Source organism: Macaca mulatta, chromosome 13, assembly GCF_049350105.2.
Source record: "Macaca mulatta isolate MMU2019108-1 chromosome 13, T2T-MMU8v2.0, whole genome shotgun sequence".
NCBI classification, from domain to species: Eukaryota; Metazoa; Chordata; class Mammalia; order Primates; family Cercopithecidae; genus Macaca; species Macaca mulatta.
In genome coordinates, this window is record NC_133418.1 from 105,083,381 (window position 1) to 105,098,116 (window position 14,736).

Sequence of the window (14,736 nt, forward strand, 5' to 3'; positions counted from 1 at the left end):
AGAGTTAAGAGATATTACATCCATCAAATAAGAAAAGGATACTATAGAAGAGGAAGTTTTTGGAAACTAGAAGTATGATGACCATAATGAAAACTTTGGCTGGAGGATTAGAAGGTAAAATGAAGGAAAACACCTGTAAAGTGAAGCAAAAGGACAAGGAAATGGAAAATAGGAGTGAAAGGATAAAATTAGAGGACCAGTCCCGGAAGCTTAGCATTTCAACAATATTTCTAAAAAGAGTGAACAGACCACTTTGGGAGGCCAAGGTGGGTGGATTGCCTGAGCTCAGGAGTTCGAGACCAGCCTGGGCAACACGGTGAAACCCCATCTCTACTAAAATAGAAAAAATAGCCAGGCATGGCAGCGTGCGCCTGTAGTCCCAGCTACTCAGGAGGTTGAAGCAGGAGAACTGCTTGAACCCAGGAGGCGGAGGTTGCAGTGGGCCGAAATCACGCTACTGCACTCCAGCCTGGGCGACAGAGTGATACTTTGCCTCAAAGTAAGTAAGTAAATAAATAAATAAGTGGAATACAGACATTTTTAGATGTGTAACTCACTAAAAATTTCCCTTCCAAGCTTCCCTATCTTAGGAAGTTACTTTAGGAAATAGTCTAACAAAATGAGGAATAAACCAAGAAAGCAGAAGAAACAGTAGAGTAGACACCAGTGAGGAAGAGTGTACCAGCTGACTGTGGTGCAGCATGTCCAGTGAGTCAGATGAGAGAAGGTTAGAAGGCTCCAAGAGAAATTCAGGGGGATGACATTAATAGACTACCTGATATGTTTGAGCCCTTGCAGCAAGATATACATAATTCAGGGATTATTGGGGATTTGCGTTAGTAATAAGCCCCTAGAAGATGAATCAAAGAGAAAAAATACAGTTATCAACTACAGAGAAAGAATATGCTTGAGAAGAAAATAAATCATGATATACTTGACAACTGAGTTGTGAATAGCATTTACATAGTCAAAATGATGTAATCACCCTTTTAAAACTTAAAACACCTTTTAACTGAAGTATAATAAACATACTCAACCCTAAATTTTGATCTGACAAAATGGCATTAAAAATAGAGAGAGGGATGGAAATGTGCCCCTGTGTGGAAGGGATGGGGTAGAAAAGGGAATGAAAGGAAGCTAAAGACTTGTCATTTGTAGTGGGGAGGCAAGAGCTAATGGACTAAATTGAAATAAAACAAGTAGCAGTGTAAACATGTTACTTAGATTTGTGGAGGTAATAGCAAAAGGATCGGTAAAGGGAGCAGGAAATGTGAACTTAGGGGGAACTGCCATTTTTTAGTAAGAAGCCTTGTGGATCTATTTGATTTTTGAAACTACTAGCATGTATAACTGATAAAAATGAAACATATATTTAAAAAATGCAATTTATTTGTGGTATTTTGTGACAGTAAATAAGCTTATTTTAAGTAGTAGAAGAGTAAATTATGATTTTTTAAAATATAATTTTTATTATTTGGTTTATATTTATGAAATTAATTCAGTGAGTTCTTTTTAGTTTTTAAAAAATGTTATGGGTAATAGTAGATGTATATTGTCTATGGGGTACCTGAGATGTTTTGAGTAATTAAACAAATTTTAATCGAATGCTGAAAAAAGAAAGTGAGTTAATAGTGCATAAAGAACTGGTTTATTTGAAATTGTTCTAGTCAGGAAAAACATCTAAGTAGAATAATATTCTTAGTACAAGATACAGAAACAGAGACTAACAGTAAGAAAAAGGAAATGATCACTTTAAAACAATATGATGTAAAATGTGCATTATGCTTGATTATTTTCCTAATATTGGTCATTGATGATTATTTGTCTATAAGCCATTTTCATTAGGTTGAATCATGTCTTTTTTGAGTTAACTGAATTTTTCTGAATTTCTCATGTCATTTATATATTGCTTCCAAGGAGGAGAACGAGATGGAGACATTTGGTGCAACGGTAACAAATGAAATTAGCTCTTATATAACTGATCATAGGATAAAAATGAGTTTTGAGGTTATAGCTGATCAGAAACTTTAGAAATATGAGGGGACTTCAGAAAGTTCATGGAAAAATGTAATTAACAGATAAAAATAAAAATAGAAACTTTATTTTTCAACATAAGCTCCATCAAGGTCAAGACATTTTTGTAAGCAATGATACCAGATCTTATAGTCCATCCCTAAAGAACTGAGGGTCCTAGGAATTTAACCATGTCAATGCAGTCTTTTTTACATTATTAACTAAAGATAAATGGGTACCCTTTAAGGATTTTTTAAGATTAGGAAACAAAAGGAAGCCTGAAGCCAAATCAGTACTGTAAAGTGGATGCCTAATGATTTCCCGCTGAAACTCTTGCAAAATTGCCCTTGTTTGATGAATAGAATGAGCAGGAGCATTGTCATGCTGGGGCGAGACTGGTGAAGTTTTCCCAGGCATTTTTCTGCTAAAGCTTTGGCTAACTTTCTCAAGACATTCTCATAATAAGTGGACATTATTGCCCTTTGGCCCTTCAGAAAGTCAACAAGCAAAATGCCTTGAGCATCCCTGAAAACTGTCGCCATGACCTTTGCTCTTGGCAGTCTGCTTTTGCTTTGACTGGACCATTTCCACCTCTTGGTAACCATTGTTTTGATTGTGCCTTGCATTCAGGATCATACAGGTAAAGCCATGTTTCATCTCCTGTTGCAATTTTTGAAGAAATTCCTCAGGTTCTTGATACCACCTGTTTGAAATTTCTGTTGACTGCTCTGCTCCTGTGCGCAGCTGATCTGGGTGCAACCGATTTGGCACCCATCGAGTGGGAAGTTGGCTTAACTTAAATTTTTCAGTCAGAATTGTGTGAACTGAACCAACTGAGATGTCTATGGTGTTGACTATTGTTTCTGCTGTTAATTGTTAGTCCTCTTCAATTAGGGCAGAAACAAGATGAGATTAATTTTTTCCTTGCAAATCGACATGGATGGTCTGCTGTTGCAGGTTTCATCTTTACTTTGTCTTGTCCCTTTGGAAAATGAGTTGTCCATTTGTAAACTGCTGATTTCTTTGGGGCATTGTCCCCATAAGCTTTTCATAAAGGATTGATGATTTCACCATTCTTCCACCCAAGCTGCACCATAAATTTGATGTTTTTTCTTGCTTCAATTTTAGCAGAATTAATGTTGCTTTCCAGGGCTTTTTTTCAAACTGCTACCATCTCCTTCTTAGTGCTTCAAACTAGATCCTGTTCAGACATGTTTTAACAAGTTAGTACACGTTTATTTTGATGCAAACAATTTTTAAATCCATGCGTATTTTTTCACAATACACATTTTCCATAAACTTTTTGAAGACCGCTTGTATAAATGTTGAAAAATAGCTAGAGTACTTGTGTTTCTTGTGTCTTCTTGAAAACCATTTACTCCATTACATTGAGAAAGCAGCCTTGGTTTAGTATTAATTGATCTTTAATGCTGTAAATCATTTTTCTTTTTGTCTGCTATTTTTTGTACCTAACAGTTTCATCAGTTATTTCCCAGTTAACAATGTTTGAAAAAGAGATAAGCATGATTATATTAAGCACATTTCCTTTATTATTCATAAGCAGGAGATCTGATACTTTTTGTTTTATTTGTTCACAGTTTGTGCTAGTTCTTTGTAATTCTATTGGTACTCCCTTGGATCCCAAATACATTGATATTGGTAAGGAAATGTTAATATTTATTTCTTTTCCAATCAGATTTTATTTGTAACACTAATTTAAAAACCTAACACTGGTATTATTAATTAGAATGGTGTTTTCTAAAACGAGGAAGACCGTACTTCCTACTTTGTCAGATCCAGTACCAGTTTATATCTGTTACCATGATAGAATTCTTAATACCCCATTTTGCTCTCAAAAGCATCCTGGTTAAGACAGTAAATTATAAGGTTACTCTATCTAAAATCCACTATAATTTCACAACTGCTATGGTACCATCATTCGCTTTAAATGGGAAATATAATTGTGTAGGAATTGGTATGCAGTGTAATGATTAGTATGTAATAAACAGGATTATAGAAAGAATTTTGCTATTAAACCACTTTTATTATTAATAAACTGCTTGTAAATACCTCTCTTCCATAAAAACACTTCAGCTGCTTGTAAAAGTGAGTTTGCCCTTTCCAGATTTTTCTAATGAAATGAGTCTATTAATAGGGACAGTTTAAAAAATTCCTGACTCTTTGTTTTCAAAGGACATTTGTTACTTTAGATTTACTATTCCCTCTACCCAATAACTATAAAAGTAACCCATTAAAAATTCCAAATCTTATTCTAAGTAGATTATTAAAAATCATTAACAAGTATTTTGTTGCCATTTCACTGTAACTTCCAAAAGTAATGATTTTCTTTTAATGTGTATGGTAGTATATTGGATACAGTATTGCAAAAATTATTAAATCTAAGAAATTAAAAACCCATTGCATTATTCCTGAGAACCTGAGAACTAGTCATTTTTTTTCAGATTGGACATTTAGCCTAAGCAATTAAATATTAATGCCTGTTGCCTTTTGAGTGTTTGCATTTTGCTAAGCTCTTTGGGTGATAAAAGCAAATATGAGAAATAATGACCTCAAAGACTTTATAGGGTCTTGATAACCTACTCACTTAGATATATTGCCACATTTCAACTTCGTGTCTTACATTCATTGCTACATAGACATGTTTATATGTTTTATATATGTATATGTTTATATACACACATATATATATACACATTAATGTTCCTTGTTAAAAAGCTTAGCTTAAAATTATTACAGACTCTCTTCACATAAATATCTCTTGTTTACTAGAAGCATAACAGTCTTTAAGAGGTAAATTTTGTCAGTCTTCAGATTATATACTTTTTCTTTTAATATCTAAAGTTTTAACATAGAATCATAATGGTGATAGGGTTAATCTCAAAGTAATTTTTATCACAGGTAGACTGTTTTTTTTTTTTTTTTTTTTTTTTTTTTTGAGACGGAGTCTTGCTCTGTAGCCCGGGCTGGAGTGCAGTGGCCGGATCTCAGCTCACTGCAAGCTCCGCCTCCCGGGTTTACGCCATTCTCCTGCCTCAGCCTCCGGAGTAGCTGGGACTACAGGCGCCCGCCACCTCGCCCGGCTAGTTTTTTTTTGTATTTTTAGTAGAGACGGGGTTTCACGGTGTTAGCCAGGATGGTCTCGATCTCCTGACCTCGTGATCCGCCCGTCTCGGCCTCCCAAAGTGCTGGGATTACAGGCTTGAGCCACCGCGCCCGGCCTAGACTGTTTTTTAAAATAAAGCAAATGTAAATCCTTCTTCATAAAATGGCAAATACTTGAGGGCATGATTATTTGTATTTTTGAGTCTCAAAACTTTTTTTTTTGTAGTCTCGCTGGCTGAGATTTTAACAAACAGTTCTTTCATTGGCCTGCAGCGAACACAGCCAAAGACTCAACATTTTTGTTTCATACATATCCTGTAAAATTCCTTTTTAAAGTTTCTATGCCAAATGTTTATGAGGACTGGAGGCTAAAACAAAAAAAATATATGAGTGCTACTCTTCTAGAATTTAGGATTTATTATTTTTCTTTTACCATCTACTCTTCCTCTTTACAATTTTTGTAGAAACTTTAAAAAAGAACTTTATAGATTGTTATAGAAGTGTAGTTTGTGGTACTCTGTTATACTCTACACATGAGAGTTAGGTATCCTTTTTTGGTGCTCTTTTCTTGAGCACTCATAATACCTTTGGTGTGCTTCCATCCAAAATACCTCTTAACCTGCACCGTGCTTATCAATTTTCTTATCTATCTTCCCCACTAGACTGAACTTTTTAAAGCTCTATGTGTAATTAACTTCTGTATCCCCATGACCTAACACTGCCTTGGCCCATAATAAATGTTTATTGAATGCATGGAAATTTTCTATCATGTAAATAAAAAATGATGATTCATTTATTTAGCGAACTATCAATGAGTATACACTGTTTCAGGTACTACTGGTCACTGGGAATAATAAGAAATTAATTATAACATTTCCTGTGGGATTTCTGAACAAATAATTAAAACCTAGTTAATTCATTGAACGGTGATTTACTGCTTCCCTACTGCGTGCGAGGTACTGCCCTGGGTGCGTGCTAGGTATTGCCCTGGGTGCGTGCTAGGTATTGCCCTGGGTGCGTGCGAGGTATTGCCCTGGGTGCGTGCGAGGTATTGCCCTGGGTGCGTGCGAGGTATTGCCCTGGGTGCGTGCGAGGTATTGCCCTGGGTGCCAGGCAAATGGCTATTGGTGTGTAAGGATGTCAGAGACATCTTTCTACTTAGAGAAGGTTTCATTTGAGCTGAAATTCGAAAAATAAGTATTTCTTTAGGTGACATTTCAAGGAAAGAAAACGGCATTTGCAGAGGAATGAAGGCATGGAAAGTGGCCATCAAGTACCCGTTTGCCTATGCTGCAGCCGTTTTAGTGGGAGCACATGGGCAGCTTTCTAGTGATGGTATCTAACATGTGCACTAGGTTTTCCATATATTTCAGAGAGAGTTAATTTGATGAAAACATTTCAGTGAAATTTCAATTCACCGGCACTTGAAAGGACTGAGAAATGAATAAATGGGAAAGTGGGTGAACATTACAGATGTCGGCATTTATTTCAGGCCTTAGCATTAAAATATTACAAGCAGGTTTTATTTATATGTGAATTCCAAGATTGTTTTAAATTCTTTTACATTCTTGCTTGGCTAGTAATGACTGCCTATTAGCATTACAAAGTTCAGTTAATGAAAGCATAATTATTTTCTTAAAAACTTTTTTTCCAAGCTGGGCACGGTGGCTCACTCCTGTAATCCCAGCACTTTGGGAGGCTGAGACGGGTAGATCACCTGAGGTCAGGAGTTCGAGACCAGCCTGGCCAACATGGCAAAACCCCATCTCTACTAAAAATACAAAAATTAGCCAGGCGTGGTGGCATGCACCTGTAATCCCAGCTACTCGAGAGGCGGAGGCAGGAGAATCTCTTGAACCCAGGAGGCAGACGTTGCACTGAGCCAAGATCGTGCCACTGCACTCCAGCCTGGATGACACAGCAAGAACCCGCCTCAAAAAAAAAAAAAAAAAAAAAAAAAAAAAAAAAATCCAATAACCTTTCTAGATATTTCAAATTTTTTTCTTTTCAGATATTGAACAGTCAAAAAGGGCATGGAGGGCTTTCATCTAGGCTGTGTTCTTGTCCTAAAACAGTGTATCTGTTACAATTTTGTTTTGCTTTTCGTAGAAGCTTAGTCTAGGTGGGATGAATCTTAATAAAGATCTAGCAAAATATATATAGATAGGATTATCTACCCATATGAATTTGCTGAAATCACCAACTTACTGATTCAAAAGAACATATTTTTCAGATATATTTGTATTTTTTGTAGTAACTGAGAATTTATATATAGTTTTATTATAAAATCCTATGTAGGTGATAAAAATGAAAAGAATAATAGCAACCATGTCTAACTAATACTTCTTAATCCTTAGTGAGGGTCAGTCTGCTCTAGTAGTTAAGAGCAGTTTCTGGAGCCAGATTGACCAGGTTTGTGTCCAGCTCTACTACTTTCTAGCTGTGTGATATGGGCAAATTCACATTCCTCAGTTTCTTTATCTGCTGAATGAGGATAATAATGCTTACCTTATAGGGAATTTGTGAGTTAATATATGTTATATATTTAGAACACTGCCTGTCGTATATTTTTAAACATTCAATAAATACTGTCTTTTAAAAGTATTATTAAGCATTTACTCTATGCCAGGCTCTGTGCTATGCTATATGTTTATATGATATTTATATTGTTATCTCTCTTAAATTTTAAAACAGCTCTGTAGGGTTGGCATTATTATTATCTGCAACTTACAGTAAGTAAACTGACGTTCAGAGAGAACAAATAATTTATTCAAGACCACAGAATTAGCAAGTGCCTGTCATTTGAATCCAAGAAGTCTGACTCTTACCTTGAACCACTAACATTTTAATTTTGAAGTAGTCAGGCTAATGATAAACCCTTGTGAGTATTTAGGTTCTATCAAAAAGAAAGGAACATGAGTGTAATTTATAATTGTAGGTAAACATTGGTTGGAAGAATGCTTTTACATACTTAGGAAAACATGATATTTTATTAGAAAGCAGTTAAGGTATACAAACTTGCTTCAAATTACAGTAAGGGCGTAATAGTTACCAGCATTCGAGTATCCATAGTGGAATTTACTGAATATTTAACAAATGTCTTAAGATTTAGTGAAGACCAGGTCAGGGAAAGGAGAGTGCAGCCTGACCTGGCAGGAGCACACCCTGGAGGCTTTGCTGTCATTCTCCATGCATGGCTTTCAGCAAAGTGCTCCTTCCAAGAAAGGCTTTGAGCTCCCTCCAGAGGTTGGTAATAGTATTTTGAATGAAAAAATCTTGACAGTTACAGTGAAAAAAGAATTTTTAAAAAAATTACTCAGTTGGACTGAGTTATTTAGCATATAAAAATTATTGAATTTGAATCCCTGAGTTGTTAACACACTCAGTTAACATCGAACTATCAGACTAGTTTCTAATTCTTTGTTCAGTTTCTAAGTCTCTTGCTGCCTCCCATGCCCTTTGTCTGCACTCTGGCAAGAATTCTATAAATGGTACCTCCTAGTAACATTATGTCTTTATTCCGGCCATATTAATGATTACATTGCATAGTATTTATAATAGAAAAATTAAGTTTTACACTGTTTTGATTGTTCATGAATTCAGAAAACAGTATAATCTGTTTTTGAAGGAGTTTTTTGCTTTTATGTATTTTGTATGAGTGTTTAATTTTATGTTGTTTATTTTGTGTTTTGTGACCTTGGGCAAGTTGTTCTACTTCTTTAAACCTCTGTTTATTTATCTATAAGATGGATTTGATGAGACTATCTACTTCATAAAAGGATATACAGTAGGAGTTCAATTAAATATTCTCTAAGAAATGGGGCAGATGAAAAGAACTATTTGCTTGGGAGAATATATTTCCAATACATATTAGGAATTTAAAAATTATTTGTTTAGAAGAATATATTCCTTAGGAAGGGACTTGGGAGATTTTTCTTTTCTTTCTTGATAGTGTCCCTTGAAGCACAAATGTTTTTAATTTTAATGAACTCCAATTTGTCTAATTTTTCTCTTGTCATTTGTGTTTTTGGTGTCATATCTAAGAAGCCAATTATTGCCTGACCAAAGGTCATAAAGATGTACTCCCAAGTTTTCTTTTTAGTGTTTATGGTTTTAGCTCTTGCAATTGAGTCTTTGATTTATTTTGAGTTAGTATTTTTGTATGATTCTACAAGCTTTTGATTCTTTTCTGATTTCAGAGACCGTGTGTGGGTATTTTGAGACTATGTGGGGGTATATTGCCTGTAAAATAAGGCGTTGAACTCCGTGATTGCTAAAGGCCTTTGCAGCACAAACATTTTGCAATTCTGTATAACTGTAAATTATCTTAATGTTATTTTTAACAGTACCACTGTTTGTTGCAATGACAAAAACCCATGTGATAGCAGCCTCGAAAGAAGCATTTTATACCTGGCAATATCGTGTGGCAAAGAAGCTCACAGCATTGGAAATTAATCAGATCACACGGTCTCGAAAAGAAGGGAGAGAAAGGTATATCTTTTGATACATACTTTTTAGTAGCTCAACCATACCACATTTAAGTCAGACATAGTAATTATAAATTGTCATGCTTAATAACTGTAGTGTCTTGATTAGTAGAAATGTTTTTTCAATTAATTTGATTATCTTTAAAATTTATGTGTTTAAATTTATTAAAATAAAGAGAGGTGGCATGGTGTAATCAAAGAAAGCCCTTAGAGATAAAGATTGGAAGGCTGTGTTTTTATAAGGAAATGGCTGTCCTCACTCACCCTTCCCACCAGATTAGAGTTAATATGCTATACTAAAATATGATTGTTTGCTTGAGATCCAAGGATCTAACTAAGGCTTTATTCCTATACGTTAGTGGTATAGGTCTTCCCAAGAGGGTGGGGTGATTCTAATATCAGTGACCAGAGGAAAGGCAGGCCTTTAGACACACATATGGAAGAAGTCTTTAGGTGGGGTGAACTGGGGACTTAGCTTCTTTTTCTTGCCCTGATTTCCAAGGAGTCTGGAGTTGGAATTACTTCTAGTAAGTGGGGTAAAAAGGGCTCTGCCACATAGTAGATAGGTTAGAAGCCAGGAGAGAGGGATTCCCCTCAAACTGAAGAAGCATTTACGGTGTTTTGTAAGTTTGTTGTCTCCATTAGTGATACTCTGTGTTTGCTGTTCTGCTGCTGTTACTCTAAGCCTGTAAGTAAAGCATTTTGTTGAATGTTTTAACCTAAGGATTCTTAATGGGAACATAGGCCTGTGTTGGCGGAAGTGAGTGGTAGAGTCATGACAGAAATGCTAGGTGTTTTTTCAAATCATTATCTTCCTTCACACCCTTGAGATCTTAATGCAGACTCCCCTTGTCTTCCCTTTAAGACTCACTCATGTGCTAGGTTAGGAGGTGGATCCTCAGTAAAAGTATGTTGGGTATGCGAATTCATGTGGAGGCAGGAAAAAAACATTGAAAAATGTTATATCTTGTGTTCTCAGTGTTGCTGGAAGACCAAATGGAAAGAACCTTTGGCTTCTTTGAGGGCAGTATGTTGTAGTCCTCATGCTGGTAGGACTTACCGTGGTAGCAGTAATGAGCAGAGGCCTACAATCTTGTGGGAGAACATAGATCTTAGGACAAAGTTGGGGCAAAAAGCCTATCCTCTCCAGAGTGTCTGCTTGTAGTCTGCTAAAGAGATTCTGACTTTTGTTTAAATCAAGAAGGCAGCATTTCCTTATATTTCTACCTGGGATATGTGTGCTGGTTTGAATAACTTTGAGCAGGTTCCCCCTAGAACTCAGTTTCCTCATCTCTAAAGTACAGTTGATGATGGTGATAACAGCCAACATTTATTGGGTACTTCTTATGTGCGAGACACTTTCATAAATCTAATCAGTGCTCATTATTCTTGTTTTACAGAGAGGAAACAGACACATGAGCTTAAATTATTTGCCAAAGGTCACCAGTGGAAGCTAAATAATGTGTACACATGGACATAGAATGTGGAATAATAGACATTGGAGACTCAGAAGGGTGGGAGGGTTGTAGGGGGTAAGGGATAAGAAATTACTTAATGTGTACAATGTACATTACTTGGGTCATGGTTGCACTAAAAGCCCAGACATCACCACTACTCAATATATCCATATAACAGAACTGTACTTTTATACCCCTTAAATTTATTTAAAAAATAATAATACAGGTACCGGTACTAGAGAGACAGTGGATGTCCAGAAGTGATACCTCTTCCTAATACAGGAAAGGGTAGGAAAAGCTTCTTTACTTCAGTGCAGAAGTTCCATTAGTTAGAACCTCCTAAATCCACTTAAGTTTACTTTCATTAAACACACTGATAGAAGAGAAATTATGGAGAAACAACAGAGAAAGCTAGTGAATTAGATGTTACTCTTCACTGATGTTCATATGGAGCGTAAGGTAAAATATCTCTCTGGGCTTAATGAAATTCATTGGGAATATATGATTCAATGTTCAGATATGTTTTTGGTACAGCTTTCAGGAGCATATCATTTGTATAACTAGTAAACACCTGGTAGATAATTTTTATCTTCATTAAGATTTAACTGTGTTGAGAATGCTCTAAAATAATCAGAATTTTTATATAAATAAAAGTATTAATTGATGTTATCTAGTCGTTTATTCTAGAGATTATGAAATAGTATAAATTATACTTAAACTTTCTTTGAAATTCTGATCTTTTTTGCAGAATTTATCATGTTGATGATACCCCTTCTGGATCAATGGATGGTGTGCTTGATTATAGTAAAGCCATTCAAGTAGGTGATTTTAATTTTTCTAGAAAATGTTAATATCTGTAGATTTGAAATATTATAATTTTATTTTGAAACCTGAAAAATAATTTGTTCCCAGTGAATAGGATATTATTTTAGCAATTATTTAAAATAATTCTCTTCTGAAAACCTTTTCCTAGATCTTAAAAATTCTTGGACTGAAATAAAGATGGTAGATGGTGATAAGTGGCTAATATACTACTTAGAAAAGTGTATTATCTAAAAATATTGGAAAACATAACTCCTCCTCCCCTCCTCACACCTTCCCATCTGTCTGTGTCTTTATCTGTCCATCTACCATGGATTGATCTGTCATCCCTGGCGTATTAGTGAGTGCACATATTTTGCAGATAGTTAACTGTTTCTTTATGAAAATGTGCTTTTGTTTAGAAACTAATATAATTTGCTATTTCAGTCAGTAGTTTTTGAAATGGTTTTCTCAGAGTATTTAAAGTAGTGCCTATTGTTTATAAAACTGTTGTCTCATTTCTTATCCGATGCTCAAAACTCTGTAAGTCAAGCAGCATGCCATCTCCTCTCTTATAGGTTAGAAAACTGATAGAGAAGTTCACTGATTTACTCAGGATCATAAAATGATTAAGTAACAAAGCAAGGGTTCAAGCTTCATTTTTTTACAGCAGATCTAGTGATGTATCTGCTAGAACATGCAAGAGTTCATCTAGTCATCTATGTATCCGTCCATTTTTTTAATTAAGTATTTTCTGAATGTCTATTAAGTGTGAGACATTGGAGTAGGTACTGGGAATCTACTGGTGAATAAGAAACAGTCTCTTTGATAGGGAACTTTTGGGAAATTGATTCATCATCAACCAGCTTTTCCCCTGTACCCTCACATCAATTAAAATAGATGCCATCTTAAAAACAACAGAAGTTTCCATTGTCAATCATGTATTTTCTTCCAGCTACGGCGTTCTCTCTTCCTCCTTTCATAGCTGAGTTTCTTGAAAGATTATTCTGTATTCATCTTTCCCCTACTGTGCATTCCATCTGCACTTCATTGCATTCTGGTTTTCAGAAGACTTTGAATTGCCGAGTCCAATAGGTCTTTTTCTGTCTTTGTATTATTTGATCTACACATTACATTTAATATTTTTAATGACTACTTTTTTCTTCTTGGCTTTCATGAAACCACACTCCTGGCTTTGTCTCTAGCTTTTCCTTCTGAGCCTTCTTTGTCAAGGGTTCATCTGTGCATCACTTATTGTGATGTTCCCTAATGTCTAGCCCTAAGCCATCTACCCTTTTTTTTTTTTTTTAAAAAAAAAACCTATTAATACACTCTTCTTAGTGTTCTTATTGAAATCCACCCCTTTAACCATATGCCAATGACTCTAATATGTATTTTTCCAATGTTGAGTTTTTTTGATTTCTGAATAACGTATTTCTTGCCGTCTGGATAGCAAGAAATTGAGCAGCTCAAAAGCACCCCAAGTTTAATCTGTCTGAGGCTGAACTCAGCTTCCCTCCCAATTCATTTCTCCATATATATTCTATATATCAGTGGTTGGCTTCACTATCTCCGCAAGAATCATGAGAACTCATTTTCTCTTGCTTTCCATGTCTAATAAATCACCAAGTCATCTTGATTCTGTCTCTTAAATTTCTTTCAAATTGGCCTTCCCCTTTCCATCTCTGTATCAGTTTGGTCTGCTATTAGTTTCTGCCTACATCACTGCAATAATTTCCATCTAGCACTGCCCAATAGAACTTCTTGTGATAATGGAAATACTATATATCTTTGTTCTCCAGTGCAGTAGCCACTAGCCATATGTGGCTATTGAGTACTTAAAATATCGCTAGTTCAGCTGAAGAACTGAATTTTAAATTGTATTTCACTCTCATTAATGGAAGTTTACATTTAAATGGTGACATCAGGTTAGTGGCTACCATATTGAACAGAATAGTCTCTCTACTTTCAGTTTTCCCCATCCCCACTATGCCAGTCCATTTATCATACTTCTGACCATTACAACCTTTCTAAAATATAAATCTAATCATGTTACATATAGTTCCTCCCCATTTATAAGCTTTCTGTAAGTCCCCATATTTTTCAGAGTAAAGTATAAATAGCCACAACTACTCCGCCTCCCTGGCCCACTTCCCAGCATATTCCTCAGATACCAGCTGTGGCAAACAACTTGAGATTTCCTGAATATATCACACTGGTTTTTTAAATTTTTAATAAAAAACATTTTATCTTGAAATAATTGTAGGCTAATAGAAAATTGCAGAAAGAGTCCCATTACTCAGCTTTCTTCAGTGGTGACATCTTATATACGTGCGGTAGAGTATCAAAACCAGGAAACTGACGTTGGCACAGTACTGTAACTAGACTATGAGCTTATTCAGTTTTCAGCCGTTTTTATATGTGCTAATAGGTGTGTGTGTAGGTTTATCTAGTTTTATCACCATAAGGGATCTTATCTCTTCTTTTCTTTTCTTTTCTATTTTCTTTTCTTTTTCTTTTTCTTTTCTTTTCTTTTTCTTTTTCTTTTTTTTTTTTTCTGAGACAGAGTCTTGCACTGTTGCCCAGGCTGGAGTGCAGTGGCGTGATCTCAGCTCACTGCAACCTCCGCCTCCTGGGTTCAAGCGATTCTCCTGCCTCAGCCTCCCAAGTAGCTGGGCCCAGCCCCATCCTTGTCCCCTCGCAATCACTAATATGTTCTCCATCTCTGTAGTTTTGTTACTTGGAGAATGTTTTATGAATAGAATCATATAGTATGTCACCTTTTGAGGTTGGCTTTTTTCACTAAATGTAATGCCCTAGAGACTTGTCCAGGTTGTTGCAGTGCAATGCCTTCC

General features: G+C 35.6%; 1 protein-coding gene across 6 annotated transcripts in view; it reads left to right on the top strand.

Moving 5' to 3' along the window:
- Nucleotides 1-14,736, top strand: part of WDR35 (WD repeat domain 35) — a 69,655-nt gene that overhangs the window by 26,313 nt on the left and 28,606 nt on the right. For 4 of the 6 annotated variants that reach the window (XR_013403046.1, XM_077960103.1, XM_001107482.5 and 1 more), the window contains exons 11-13: nt 3,612-3,672; nt 9,483-9,627; nt 11,829-11,898. Coding sequence is in view for 5 of the 6 variants with exons in the window: in XM_077960103.1 (XP_077816229.1) it covers nt 3,612-3,672; nt 9,483-9,627; nt 11,829-11,898 (276 nt within the window). In the remaining variant the exon portion in view is untranslated. Of the gene's footprint in view, nt 1-1,917; nt 1,951-3,611; nt 3,673-9,482; nt 9,628-11,828; nt 11,899-14,736 lie in introns of all 6 variants that reach the window. The other 2 variants (XM_015111777.3, XM_077960102.1) reach the window with 1 other exon arrangement.